The 15,623-nt window shown below is 34.7% G+C and overlaps 1 protein-coding gene across 2 annotated transcripts in view; it reads left to right on the top strand.

Annotated features, from left to right (window-relative positions):
* Positions 1-15,623, top strand: part of RECK (reversion inducing cysteine rich protein with kazal motifs) — a 57,244-nt gene that overhangs the window by 21,556 nt on the left and 20,065 nt on the right. The window contains exons 6-12 of one of the 2 annotated variants that reach the window (XM_038173681.2): positions 1,254-1,301; positions 2,320-2,361; positions 9,602-9,635; positions 10,554-10,751; positions 13,019-13,286; positions 13,833-14,012; positions 15,002-15,214. In XM_038173681.2, coding sequence (XP_038029609.1) covers positions 1,254-1,301; positions 2,320-2,361; positions 9,602-9,635; positions 10,554-10,751; positions 13,019-13,286; positions 13,833-14,012; positions 15,002-15,214 — 983 coding nt within the window. The remainder of the gene's footprint in view (positions 1-1,253; positions 1,302-2,319; positions 2,362-9,601; positions 9,636-10,553; positions 10,752-13,018; positions 13,287-13,832; positions 14,013-15,001; positions 15,215-15,623) is intronic. The other variant, XM_072033355.1, reaches the window with a different exon arrangement.

The raw sequence follows: 15,623 nt of genomic DNA, 5'->3' as shown, positions 1-15,623 counted from the left end.
TTGTCATTCTTATAACTCAGTTCTGGAGCACAGATGTACTAAGATGCATTCACTATAGTATCTTGCACATTACCTGTGTAATCTTAGTCTTGAACCAGCAGCCTACTGCAAGTTGTTGTCAAAATACAAAAAAAAAAAAAGGCTACCTCCACCAAAGAGCATCTAGTTAGTTTAACCTATTTGACAAGAGTGCGTACACAAACAGTAGTGTGAAAAGAAGGTGAGGAGTAAATAAATGGAAAAATAGGGACAGAAATATAAATGTAGTTCAAAAAATATTTTCTTTCTTCTGGAAAGAATATGCATATATCACTTCAAATGTGTTTGTTAGTAAATTTTTTAAATTTATTCTAACATTTAAGTATTTTCCAGATCTGATTTAAAAAAAAAAAAACACTTCCATTTATCATGTCCTGTGAAATTCTGTTAATTTAATCTTATGATTGGTGTATCATTTCTCTTTATTCTTAAAAATAAATGCTGTATTGTTGATTGTAGACTATGCTGTGTTGGAATATTGGCTGTATTTTGTACTTGAGTGGACTCTGGTTGATATGTTTCACATGGTTTTGATTAAAACTAAAAAAAAAAAATACATACTTTGGCAAAACAGTAAAGATAATGGTGAAATGCTTGGATGCTAATTTTGATTCTTGAAACTTGAGGGAGTTTTACAGGCATTTTGAAGATGGTGCTATTATAGGTCCGAGGTCAGCTTTTACCCTGGTATTTTGGAGGGGGAAATACCTCAAAAAAAAAAAAAAAAAAGGAGCAGGAGTTACTCTACAGAAGAAATTGATGTGCACTTTGAAAGGAGAATTTCTGGATATTGGTTTTACAACAGGAACTGTAGGACTGCATGTTCTAGAGGGAGAAGGGAACAAGACAGATAAATGTTATTGAGCATGGAAAATGGTGAAACTTTGTGCTCAAGCTCTTCCATTTCCCAAATGTTTCCAGTATTCCACCTTATCCTGTAAACATTTGATGAAAACTAACTTGCTTTGTGTGTGCATCCAGTACCAACAAACTTGGTGCAGAAATAAGAAATTTGGGTCTTTATTTATATGTAGTATTGGCAAAGTTGTGCTTTCTTAAAACTTTATATGGATTCTTTGGGTTCTTAGAAAGGAACATTTAAATAGATCACGGATCCATGATTACCACAGTTAACATAAGGGTAGAACAATTCTTATTTTACAACATGTTTTTATTATTTTCTGCCTGAAATGGGGAAATTTTCTGTTTTTCAGGCTTCTTCAAAGAATGATGTTTTAAAAGTCTGCAGAAAGGAATATGAGGTACGTATGTGTGTGTGTGCATATATCTTAATAAGTCATCCGTTTTATAAATTTCTGTGACAAGTATCCTGAGAAGAGGGAATTTCTAGTCTTCTCATGTAGTAACATATCTGTATATACTCACTTTCATTCAAATGTAAATTGCCTCTCTGCATTTTTTGTAAAAGTACAATCACTTTCTGTGAAAAGGGGCTTGCCTTTTTTTTAGACTTTCATATATCTTAATTTGATTGATAAAGATGCAGCTTTCAAAAGGGAGACCTGGATTCTAAAATAGTTTGTTAAAGAAGAGTTCTGATGAAAGTAGGCATTCATTGTCAGGGACATTTTGAGTTCTATAATGGGAGATTTGGCTTTAAAATGACCTTGAAGAACTAAACTCAGGATCCTTTAAGTAGTCTATCCCAATATATATAATTCAAAATGAATAATTTTTGTTAACATCAGTGAAACTACGAATACTAGCAGTTATTTCTAACAATTAATTTTAAGAGTAAAACAATAGGATATTTTCAGAATTCTGCCTTCATCTGTATTCTTTTTAACACATTTTGTAGAAAAGTTATTTTGCTAGGACTTTTTCACTTCCAGTTGTTTCTTGTTATTAAAAGCCAGATTCCTCCTCCTCCTGCACATTCATCCATCTCCTTTCTTCCTGCCTACTGCCCTGAATTAGTTAGTCCTATGTAAATTCAGCTCTTAATAAACAGTCCAGGTTATCAAACAATTCTCTGTTTTCTTGATTTGGGCAGAAATATAGCAGGTTTCCTGTTTTCCAAGAAACAATAAATTCCCTGTTGTTTTTTTTTTCCCTCTCATATTTCATCTAAATCTACAGAGTATTTTCCTAGATTCTTCACTGTTGAAGTTAGCATAGTTTGTTCTCTTTAAAATGGATTTAAAGTAGTTCTGTCTTCTCTCATGCTGTGATATGCTATACTGTCAACATCTGTAAACTTCTCCTCTATTATGCTGGTCTGTTTCCTTCTTTTTTTTCTGGATTTCTGCATTGCTGTAGGAGGTTGGCCAATATGTGTTGAAGGAGAACGGGAAAGGAAAGGTAAGAGATTAAAGAACACCTACAAAATGGTGATAGTCATCTTATTTACTTTCCTAGGCCTTTTTCCAGTTTTTTATCTGGAATTTTGGAAAGTGGGATCTTGCTGTTATTGCACGGAAGACCTTAGTTCTTTCTACCTGTGCAACACTAAAAGAAGGAAAGGCAGGAAAAATTATGGAAGTATATATAAGTTTTATGATTGGTGAAGAGAACTTTTTAAATGAGCACTAGGAGCAGTAGGTACCAATACTGTGTTAAGGAGAGAAATGAAGTATGTGCAGTGGTAGATCTTCAGTTATTACATATTTTGTACAAAAATAGAACTTCCTATGTATCTAGGCTTATAGGTACACATGAAAAATAGTACTTGATATGCTCTGAAGATACCTATTGCAAGTATAAAATTCAGGGAAGTTTTGCCAAAGGTATGGGATCTGAAAAGCTGCTTCTGGAAGGAACCTGCACTTTTTTTTTTCTTTTTTTTTTTTTCATCCTAGCTATTTTTCATTTTTCCTCCTTTTTTCTTTTTTTTTTTAGTTGATGTCTTGGTGAGTGTGGCCTGCTCCTTGTGTAGTCTTAGGAGTAGCTTCTTAGCTTCTATATCTGTGACTAGTACCATACTTTGTATTCAGTTGGGTTGGTTGGGGAAAAAAAATTAAGAACTGGGAAGGGATTGCCGAGTTAAAACACTACATGACAAATAAGATCAGAAACAGCTTCTGAATCATATAAATGCAGTGTTATACATGTTGTGTTGCCTTTTGCTTAAGAATCCATGTTTGACTCACTTAACATGAGCATCCAGTTTGAGAATTAGTTTATTAATAATTAATTATTGAGTTATTGAATATAATAAAGATATAACTTGTAAGTAAAAGCTAGCTGAATTAAGAAATATAAAGGTGTAAATCCCTTTTTGCAAACACTGTCATAGCTTGCTAACTTATACACTCACTTAAGCATTTCACAGAGAATTTACAAAATCTTGCAGTAGTTGACTGAACTGTCCATAGTACTTCTCCACGGTCTTTAGAGATTAGGGAAGCAACTTTATGAGTTACGCTTCAGCTTCCCACTAAGTTAGTGAGAACAAAGAATGCGGTAAGTCTTCAAGGGTAAGGCACAATGTTCAGAGCAGTGGAGGGAAAAAAACACAAACCTCCAGATAGTTGTTGTCACAAAGTTAGAAGTTGCTAAACAGTGTCTCAGTCTGTGCAATAACAGAATCACTTGAACACCGATGTGCCAGCTTTTCACAAGATTAATTAAATACGCTTTTTCTGCTGATCATATTTTTCTGGATTAATTTTACTGTAAATGTTAATGTAGCCTGTGATTCTTGTCATTTGGAAATTTTACACATTTTAGAAATGGATCATGGTGTAATGATATGTTCATTTTTCATCAGTGCATTGAGGATTTTAAGCAAGCCCTATTAAGTGTCTTTTAATTTCAAGTAGCACTGCATACAGATTTTTTTTTTAAATAGCACAACGTCCTTGAATATTTTTTAGATGTTATTAGACATTATTTAGCTTCCTTTGAAAGATGTTATCCTGTTATTCTTTTTCCCATCTTCTGCTTCTTGGATACTCATTTTTGTCATGTTCCTTTTCTCTCTAGTTCTGTGCATCTCATCACCTTTATCTTTCACTACTTCTTCCAGCTTTCTACTATCTTGCTCTAAAAAGAAGGTAGGTAATAGTCAAAGAGAGAAGAAGAAAGAAGTGGAGGCTGTATGGATTGTATGTAGGATTTTCTGTTTTTTCACTTTTTAAAAGTTTTGTGTAAAGTTAAGGTTCATTTTTGAATATAACAAACAGTACACACTTGGAGGAGTAACTGAAAATAATTCATAATGCTTGAAATAAACTGTGATAAGTTTATTACTGAATTTAAAATCACATTTATTTCTATTGTGCATGGAAACAGGAGAGCTAAAATTTTTATTAGGTTACAAATATGGGGTCTTTACACTGCATACTGAGTTCCCCTCTCTGCATTAAGCACTTCAGTTCTTACTTTTTGTCTTAAATAAGGCATTATTCAAATGTTCTATGTTATTTCACTTCTGTTCTTCAAGCCTTTTTTTTTTTTTTTTTTTTTTTTTGGACACAGTGGTGAACAGTTTTGATGTCCCTGGACTGTAAAAAGGTATTTTTGCTCTCACAGATTTGAGCAGTGTTTAGTTTAATTTGGCTTGTGGTTTTCCAACAATTTCTAAATACAGAAACTTCAAATGCACAGCCTGCAGCTTCAGTTGCTGCAGGAAGTATTCAGAAATGTATTAATTGTGCTACACTACTGCAGGTTTAATTCTCCAGGATCATATGATCCTGCTTTATGCTGAGGTTTTAGTGAGTTTTGGCTACTGATTAGCCCTTCTGAAAATATGCTGCAAGGTTTTTAACCCTTATATAATTATAGGGATTACTCACAGACAATAGATTATAACCTAAGGTTCTGTTTAGAACATAGTTTGGTGAAAGGTTCCAAAAAGGTTTTAATGAACCCCTAAAGCACACAGCTTGTTTGTGGCTTCTGGAAGTACTGCCTAGGAATTCTGGGCAGACTTTGACTCTGTATATCACACATTATGTATAATAATATTGTGATCTTCTATTGCATTTTGTTTCTGTTCAGTACAGTTCAAAGGAAGTTGATTAAAAAGAAATGATCTTGCCAAAAATGAAGTTCCAGTGATTAAGTTCTACCTTACCGTGCTAGTGTTTTCATTTTTTTTACCGTTTAACATAACTGAGGAAAATCTTAGCCTTAATTGTTAATTTTTGTACGTTTTAAAAAAAAACCTAAACAGATGTCCACCATCATCTGAAACTTTAGCTGCGTCCACTAAACCTTAGTGTGTTAGCTTCTGACTTTAACTTGTTTTGATAAATTCCAAGTTTAAATGAAGTTGAGAAAAGATTAACAGAATTTAAAGTGCTTTGCTCTGTGAGAGTAGCAATGAGTTTCCTGCTATATTTGTAACTGAAAGTAATATTTCTAAATTAAGATGTCCTTATTTGAATACAATCTGTATTCAGATACTTAATGTGGTTAGTTTGCCCAAAACAACAGTACTAAATGTATATTTCCACCGGAGTTAATAGAATACAGATACCATTATAATTTTCAGGAAGAAAAATAGTATTTGTTGGGGGGCGGACTGTCGGGGGAATTCTCTGTATTTTCTTGTGCAAAAGAACAGCATCACTGTTATTTTTCATTCGAGAGGCAGCCATTTGGAAAAAATGTACATGTGATATGCAAAGCCTTATCTTATGATCTTATGAAGCCTTATGATGCAAAAGACTTCTCTCTTTTTAGCAAAATGTTTTGCTCTATTTGTATTTGTGTGTTTTGGTTTTTGAGCCGTTACCTGCAGCTGATGAGCTCCAAAAAGAGCGAAACCAGTTAGGTCCTGCAGTACTGGCTATGGTGAGGAAGACTGGAAAGAGTTCTCTGCTAGATAAACTAAAATTGCCTTTTTCAATTTCCATAATGTGACTGTTTTCTTAAGGCATACACACTTGTGTTGGCTGAGTCTGCCTGTTAACTTTTCATTCCTTCTGCTTGTAGTCTCATTTGCTTTGATGACCAATTTCAGCAGTTGTGTGGTGTGTTTTGTTTTTGTTTTTGTTTTTTTAACAACCAACTGAAGTATCTTTAAGACTTCTCAGGTGAAATCATTTTAAAAGTAGAATAAATAATTCTGCATTCGTTCTTTAAATTTCAATATTACCATCTTTGTTTGCTTGATGTTTTATTCATGAATTGAAAATGGAGTTTTGGGTGTAGGGGGACTATACTGTTGGCTTTTTATCCTCATTTTCACAGATCTTGGTGACGTAGTTTTCCCTTTAATACAAATATCCTTTTCTGCTCTTTTTGTTTCTTTTTTGTTTGTTTGTTTGACTTTACAGATGTATTTGTTTTATCTTTTGCTCTTGATTTTCTGTGTCTGTCTTTTCTCACAGTTCACTGTTTCAAGAGATTTTGGTAGGCAATTCAAAAGGAAGCTTGAATGGGCAGAAAAGTTGCTGATATCTTAAATATGATTGCTTATCTATAAAAGAGATGGGGACTAACCCTGTATCCTGTAATGAAGTTATGGTTAGTAACTCAAGACAGACTGTGATGGTCTAAAGCTGTTATTAGCTTTATTTACAAACAGAGGACTATACATTAATTTTTCTAAGATTTTCTCATGTCTGTATAGCTATGCTTCTCGCACATGTACCTGTATTTTCTGGGAAACTGAACAGTTGTCCAGAGCTACAAGAAGAGCAAATTCAGCATCTTAATTATCACTGTAACTTGTGGTGGCTACAGGTTACAGTTTCGTGATACAGTGAGTTGCTTCAACAAGCTGAAGTTCTTCTAGTCACACAAATACAGTTTTGTGTACCTTATTCTGGATCTGGCATCTTGCAGGTCCTTCTAAAAGATTATTTAAATTGCTAGCACAAGAGAAAAATGCTTTCTATAGGGTTACTGAGAAAAATGAGGCCATGAAACGAAGAGTAGAGTCAGAGCTGGTGTGAAGGCATGCACAAATTATATAACCAGAAGCATGGAGAGAGGAGTTGAAAACAAAATGGAAAAGGGAAGTAAGACAACCTCCTTCTAATTGCAGTATTATTATTATTACAGTGATTCAGCAGTCAGTGGAATGGCAGTTTCCAAGTACAGAAGGAGGATTGATTACCTGGTATGGGGATCATGTCTGTCTTACAGAAACAGAAAGGTTTTTAAAATAGGTAGAAGAGGATAATTTTGTCTCAACTTGAGCCCTTTTTCATAAGAGAAATGTTGGTACTCCATCATCTCAACATTTTTCTCTATTTTTGTCTGTGGTTATAAGCTGAGCAAAAAAGGGTCAGTGATCCTGTTATTCCAAACAGCTTTTTAATGACTTATTTTATAATATTCTACTTTTAATAATGTGACAATTTTTACCTGAGTTTATAGCAACTTTACATCATCATTCTACACATTGTTAGTGCTAAATGATAGTATATTCAGTACTTAGGCTGAAGTCCGTCTGTCATGGTTATACCCTTCAGCAGCCTCTACCGTCTCTGTGCATTAATTCGTACACAGTTAGTGTTGTTTTCTGCCAGACTGTTTTGTTAACCATGTTCCAGTGCTTGGTACAGGATGGGTGCAGAATCTAATTTCAGAAGCTTCTGAGGACAGTCAGTCGTGGATCAGACTGATGTGGTGTGTGGCAGCAGTTCCTATCTTGACAGTTTTTTTTCTTCTTTAATACACCAAAGGTCCCAAAGAAGAAAGAACAGTGCTATAAAAATGACGTGACCCTGCAGGCAATATTATAAATCAGTTCTTTACAGAAGTAGGGTGATGATTTTGTGTACAAATAACCATAGAATGGTTTGAATTGGAATGCAACCATAAAGATAACCTAGTTCTAACCCCCCGTGAAAGGAAACGTGTTGTGTTTACATGAGTTCCCAGCTCAGTGTAACCAAATACGAGCAAGCTGCTTCAAAGGAATAACTCAGCATTCAGATGTTGCAATTACTGGTTATGGTTAACTCACAAAAATGAGTTAGCCATGGGGAGATTTAGTTACTTTGATATTGACTTTGCTTTGCTCTGTAATCCTACGTAGTAATCCTGCCTAGATTAAATTTCAGGGGACAAAATAAGGATGCTGCCAAATCAGATTGACCCAAATGATCTGCAAAAACAACGCAAATAAAGAATTTGAATTGGGGGGGGGGAGGGGGGGGCAAATATAAAGTCCTGCACTCTAAACTATCCAAGACAAAAAAAAAAAATAGAAAATATGATTCTCAATACATCTTCACTTTAAAAATTTTAACGTTTCCATCTGTTTGGAGCAATACAGATTTTCACAAAAATATCACAAAGATTATTGGGGATAACCCACTTCACAGCAATGTAGTAAATATTAGTAACTAACAGAGATTAAAATTCTTGAGAATTTTCATGCCGATTTCTCATAATAAAAATACTGTTCACTTTTCCTTTCTTATTTTAGACCTAGACTTTTTTCAGTATTAATCTGATGAACTCTTTGAATATTATGTTATACTCAAGTGTCTAACTTGTTTCAAAGTGAAGCAAAATATTTGCTACTTCTGTAAGATGAAGTTCTACAAGCTGTTCAGCTTGAGACAACCATTTTGTTTTCAGACTTGAGCGAGGTTGTGTGTTTTTGCTAGCTGATGAGCTACCAAGCTGATGTTAGGTCTGCATTTTAGGTCTTTTCTTTAAAGGTTGTAGCACATCTTGGTTTAGTACAGCAAAACATCAGATTTTAATCCCACATGGTGTGAGGATCAATATTACAGTGTTTGTTTTATTGTCTAGATGATGTGTAAAATACAAATGTATATAATATTGGTGATACGAAGGTGATCGGGAACTTTATGAAGATATGGATTGCTTTTTGCCACTGTGTTAATGGGTTTGATCATTTGATAATCTTATTTCATGTTTGTACAAGTGTGGAGAGTGCTTCAAATTTCTTTTTATAATCATGTAATTTTAAAATACTTCGTAACTGGTAGTTGAAATTTTAGAATTTCAGCCTCATGGCTTCATCTTTCCACTGAGTTCCAGAAAGTGTTTAAATGCTACCTGTTTTCTCAAGAAGAGATCTGTTTTCAATATGGGGAAGATGATGGTTGTTCTGGGCAGGAGTTCGATATGTAGTTTTTCGGTTTATTGTCCTGTGCATCACAGTCCTCTGAAACCAAGCGACTGGGTATATGTCTTCCCCCTTCTGTATTTTAACATTTTGTATAACTCCCAACTGTACCATTTGGGTGCTGTAGTTTGTGTTTGGGTGTAGTTTGCGTGTTGATAGCATGCATTAGATTTTAATTGCTGTGTAGTTTTTTGAGATTTTCTGTTTGAATGTGTGCATGTGCAGAGTTCTTTTTTTCCACATAGATCCTTTAGAATTATCATACAAAAACATTTTGGTACTTCTAGCATGTTTTTCTAAGGTGATCTAGCAGAATCTTCCTATTACTTGAATATATTTCAGTAAGAGTGTACACAGAACTTAGGTGACACCTGATCTTTTCATTCATTTAGTGTTTCTATATAGTGTTATTTGTTTCAATTAAATTGTATTAGATGAACAAAAAATAAATGTTAGTTCTTGATAAGAAATGACTGGGCACCTAAATGTTTATTTGAAATTTTCAGGCTTGTAATGCTATTTTTGTTTTGATTTCAGAATGCTCTCTTTAGTTGTATTAACAGAAATGAAAGTAAGTATGTAATGAATAGTTTCTTTTTTCTTTAAAATATTTAAAAGTTCTGGAGGTGTACATATAGCTATCACGTGGATTCAGTTCCATAGAACGGCTAGCCACATACATAATTATTTTTGCTCAAGTGATAAGAGGATTGGACTGTTTATATAATTGCTGTAAATTTTTAATTTATGTATCTGTATTTGTTTTTTCTGTTGCATTTTGAAGATTGCTTAGAAGATCATTTCTCCTTCTGCTTTATTCACTTGATGACTGTTTTATTCTGCTTTATTCACTTGATGATTGTTAAGTAACAAAATCAAGTTAGATATAGGTGAAATCTTGCACCATACAAGTGTCCTGTTGCCTGTATATAGAAAATGAAATATCAGGGCATAAAGAATTCAGTGCCTCAGAATTAATTTCAGTAGTAGTATTTCTCAAGAACACTGTATTTAATAACAGGGCAAAAATGTATGAATCACAGTGATTTAATCTTTTTTTTTTTTTTCTTGAAACGGATTTTGGGATACTGCTTTCATATTTATTTGTTTACCATTGGTATTTGTCTACTAATTCAATTATAAGACAAAACTAGTTACTTTAAATAAGAAGAAAACATCTGAAGATAAAATTCAGCTGGCTTGTTTGTGACTTGAACTTGAATCTGAGATGTATTTAGGGACTTTTTTCTCCAGCTAAACCAGAAAAAGATGCTTTGGCTAGTTACAGATATTTCCACTCATTCTGTAAACAGATTATTTTAATGGAGTTTAGGAGAAATTGGTGTTCTATGTTTTTGTTTTGTTTTGTTTTGTTGTTTTCTCCTCCAGTAATATCTTGAGCTTCATTGTGTGGGTTACAGACATGCTCACTAATTTATTCATCTGTGTAGGAAACCATAGATTTTTGTTTGTTTGTTTGTTTCCCCAGTGGGGTCAGTCTGTTGCAGTTATGCAGGTCATCATACAAACTGTCGGGAGTATTGTCAAGCAATTTTTCGGACAGACTCATCTCCTGGTCCTTCACAAATAAAAGCAGTTGAAAATTATTGTGCAACTATTAGCCCTCAGCTAATACACTGTGTGAACAACTATACCCAGTCATACCCAATGAGAAATCCTACAGATAGTAAGTATAAAAATGTTTTATTTTCTGAAAATTTTCTTTAAAAGTTTGAGGATTGTATATCTTTTTATATAAATCGTTATATATTATATGTTTATTATATAAACTGTATTGATACATTCTATGTAATGTAAATATATGAATTTATGCAATAACTTTTGTTTGTAGGTACATTACTAGTTTTTCAATTTCATTTTTGTTTTTTTTTTTAATTCTACATGTCGGTTTCATTCAGAGTTGATTCTGTTTGCATTTCAAAGAAGTGATGTTATTTGAAATAGAATAGAATATAAAATAGTTTCAGTTCAAAGGCACCTACAAAGATCATCAGACTACTGTGGGGCTGACCCAAAATTGAAGACTATCATTATGAGCATTCTCTAAATGCTTCTTCAACACAGACAGGCACAGGACATCAAACATTTCTGTAGGAAGCCTGTTCCAGTGTCAGTGTCTGGCTACTGTAAATAAGTTTTTCCTATTGTGTAGTCTGAACCTCTCAAGCTGCAGATTTGAGCCATTACCACAGATCTTGTCACTTGATCCCAGGGAGAAAAGATGAACACTTCCCTTTCTATTTCCCCTCCTCAGGAAGGTGTAGAGAGCAATCAGGTCATCCTTCAACCTACTTTTCTCCAAGCTTAAACCCGGTGTCCTCAGACGCTCTTCATAGGACATGTCTTCCAGCTCTTTTACCAGCTTTTTGCCCTTCTCTGGCCACTTTAAAGTATCTTGATATCCTTCGATATTGTGGAGCTCAGAACTGCACACAGTATACAGGGTGAAGCTATACCAATGCTAAATACAGATCACCTGTTTTGACCAGCTGGCTGTTGGCAAGTTTTCAACAGCACCTCCCATTTTAGCATCACCAACAAAAATTCAACTCCTGCATCTATATGATTGATAGAAAGCACTGAACAGAACTGGACCCAAGACTGAGCCTTGAGGAACACCACTGGTGACTGGCTGCCAATCAGATAATGCCCCATTCAGTCTGAGCTCTACCAGTTCATCACCCCATGTAGCATGAGCCTGTTCTCACAGTTGGACAATTCTTCCAGAAGGATACTGTGAGGGACAGTACCAAAAGCCCTACTAAAAATATTATCTTACCTGTGTCTACTGTGTGAATGATTTTATCCTGGAAGAATATCAAGTTAGTGAGGCAGAACTTTCTGTTCATGAACCGTGTTGACTGGGCCTGCTGATTCCATTATCCTTTAAGTACTTTTCAGTGACACACAGCATAATCTTCTCCATAACTTTTCCAGGTACTGAAGTTAAACTAACAGGTCTATAATTTCCAGGATCTTTTCTCAAGCCCTTCTTGTAAACTGGGGTGATGTTGGCTAGTTTCCAGACAGCGGAGACTTCCTCAGAATCCCAAGATCTTTGGTAAATTGTTGACAGGGGTCCAGCCATAACATCTCCTAACTTCCTTAGTACTACAGGATGAAACCCATTAGGCCCAGTGGACTTAAAAAATATTCAACTGGTACAACTGGTTCCTTACAATTTTGGTGTCCACAAATGGAAAATTTATGCTCCTTCAGTTACAGTCCTCCAACTCAGAGGACTGGGCAACCCAAGGGCCTATCATTGATATTAAGGACTGAAGCAAAGAAGGCATTAAATGCCTTTGCTTTTTCATCATCCGTATTTGTCAAGTGAGTATCTTCATTGAGTAATGGTCCAATGTTTTCCGTAAACCTCTTCTTGCTATTAGCATACTTAAACAGCCTTTTTTGTTATCTGAAATAACACTGGCCAATTTTAACTCTAGTTGAGCTTTGGTTGTTCGTGTTTTCTTCCTGCAAGTGTGAACTGCAGCTTTGTAACCTTCCTGTGTTGCCTGGCCTTGCTTAGAAAGATCATAGTCTTTTTCTGCTCAAGTTCTGTGAGTTCCCTGTTCAGCTTGTCTAATGCCCCGCTTGCTTCACTTGCAATGCGCTGGAATTGCCTGCTCCTGCCTTTTTAGAAGGTGGTTCTTAAAAAGCGACCAGCTCTCATAGACCCCTAAGCCTTCAAAAGCAGGTTCCAAGGGGACCCTGCTAACTGACTCTGTGAGTGGCTTGAAGTTTGCTCTCTTAAAATCCGGGCTAACAACTCTGCTGTCCATTTTTTCTCATTTCACCAAAAACTTTATTATTAAAAAAAAAAACTTTTTTTCTCTGTAAATGTAACGTTTTTTCTCTGAAGTTTATTATGTAGTGTATCCTGGTGGTTGTTATATGCTTGAGAAATAACAGTTTTTAATTCTTCAACAGGTTTGTATTGCTGTGATAGAGCAGAAGACTATGCTTGTCAGACTGCTTGTAAAAGAATTCTAATGTCAATGAAAACAGAGCTTGAAATTGTTGATGGACTTATAGAAGGCTGCAAAACAATGCCTCTTCCTCAGGATCCACTTTGGCAATGTTTTCTTGAGAGTTCAAGATCTGTTCACCCAGGAGTCACTGTGCACCCTCCACCTTCAACAGGTCTTGATGGAGCTAAGCTCCATTGCTGTTCTAAAGCAAACTCTTCCACATGTAGGTCAGTATCTCTCTACCTTTCTTTCCAATTGTGAAAATGCTTCTGAAGTTGTTTCATGTCAGTCCTTTGCCCGAATCCTACTGTGTGAGTATGTGTGAAATGGGTTCTGTGAGTTCTTAGAAAGGAAACAGGTTTAGGTAATTCGATGGGTGTATCTGTAGTGGGAGTAGATGTGATCTAAGTTGAAGGGTGGGATTAGTTGTTCATTGTTGTGTCAACATGATTTATTACATGTCATTAGTTCAGGATTTCTTTAAATTCTGGCAGCATATTTATGTTGGATATTACAGTTTTATATTCAGACGTTTTTCAGTCTTACTAGTTTAAAGATTTGCTAGCATTCTTAAGCAAAACTGGAAAATTTAGAAAACAGTGGAGAGTAGCTATTTACTTTGAGCACAGCATTTGGAAACTCCTGCAGACTTTGTGGGCACTAATACATTTCTACAGTGAGTGTAGACTGTTGAGATCTGAAAGAGACTCTGCTATAGCTGAGCAACAGCTGCTTTTTTCGTTTGATTTTTTTTTCTTACATATTTTTTTCAGAGAGCTCTGCACTAAACTTTATAGCACAAGTTGGGGCAATTCACAGAGTTGGCAAGAATTTGATCGCTTTTGTGAGTATAATGCAGTTGAAGTTTCCATGCTCACCTGTTTAGCAGATGTACGTGAACCTTGCCAGCTGGGATGTAGAAACCTTACCTACTGCACCAATTTTAATAACAGGTAAGAGAGAGACACTGAATATTTTATAAAAGGAATTTCTGTGCTTTGTTTAAAAAAAAAATTCAGTCTTGTTTTGAGATTTTATATAGCTGTCTTTCTGATATTTTTTTCAGACAATTTAAAAAAGAAATAATTTTCCTATAGAATAAACTTCTGGAATTATAGTTAACAACCAACATTACAGAACTTATTAAAATAAAAGCTAACTCATGAACATGTAAAATGTCATCATATATTGCTAGTATATTCCTCTGTCTTCACATATTAATAAGTCATAGTTGCTGCAATATTATATATTATAAATAAGGTAAAAATGCTTGTTGAATTTACATGTTACTTGCTAACATTTTCCTAAGAGGGTTCATATGTCTTCCTTTTTTTTTTTTTTCTTTTAGAGATGTTTCTGTTTTTCTTATACTCTGTGGAGGAAAATGCGTAATTTAGAAGTGTTGTCTGAATTTGTAATTGCAAGGTTACGAGCTAAACAGTGTTTGAGTTTCAAAAGTACATTTAATATTTTATCAGCTAGCTTTTAGGGATCTCTGGATTTCTTTGAAATACCTAACAGACATGCCACTGTATTCTCAATAGTAAAGTATATATGTGATAGATGCTGCCTGGACAAAAATAAATGATAAATCAACTTGCATTACTGATTCACCAAGAAACATTCATACCAATTTTCAGAATGTTCAAAATATTTGCTTTTAAGTCAACTTTCTTCAGGTATGAAAAGCTTAAATGATATTTGATCTAAGAGAGAGTTGAAAATGGTATTTCAGCCTTGAGCCTTAAAGAACTTACTTTCCTTAAAGGTAAAATTGAAACTGATTTTGGTCATGCTTAACTGTGGAAGGGATTCATGTCTTTTTTGACAGAAAAGGGAAGCCATATCAAGGTTGTAGAATTCATATGGTGAAAGCTAAAATATGTGGAGTTTGTTTGTTTTCCTCTTAAATACATGCTATATTTTAACTTCTTCTTTTAAGACCAACAGAACTTTTTAGGAGCTGCAATACACAGTCAGACCAGGGAGCCATGAATGACATGAAGCTTTGGGAAAAAGGGAGTATTAAGATGCCATTTATAAATATTCCTGTTCTTGATATTAAAAAATGCCAACCAGAAATGTGGAAGGCAATTGCCTGCTCACTTCAGATTAAACCTTGCCACAGCAAATCTAGAGGAAGTATTATCTGCAAGTAAGTACCATGGAAAAAAGCAGTTGAGAGGTTCTGCTAAGGATTTTAATGAGAACTGAAAAGCTGCTGTAGGACTGTGTATGACTTACATTAGGCAGACATGGCAAAGCAAGCTGGGGAAGAACGTGAGCTTGCATAATTGCTGTTGCTTGAATTTCCATCACTGTAAAAGGAAGATGCTTGCCTGCTAATGACATGGATATATGCGCTTCCATTGTGAAGTTGATTTTTATTTTTTTTTTTGACTCTGTGTTGGCTATAAAACTCTCTCTTCTTTTTCGGCTTTTGGACCCATTGGTGCTTTTAACTGACAGAAGGCTCTGAAAATTATAAAGTTTTCTTTAAAGAAAAAATAAATTTTGAAATAAATGATTGGGTAGAAAAGAGACCAATTAATTAGGTACGGGTA

The sequence above is a fragment of the Anas platyrhynchos genome, chromosome 2 (assembly GCF_047663525.1).
Source record: "Anas platyrhynchos isolate ZD024472 breed Pekin duck chromosome 2, IASCAAS_PekinDuck_T2T, whole genome shotgun sequence".
Lineage (NCBI taxonomy): Eukaryota > Metazoa > Chordata > Aves > Anseriformes > Anatidae > Anas > Anas platyrhynchos.
This window is presented reverse-complemented; position numbering and strand designations above follow the sequence as displayed.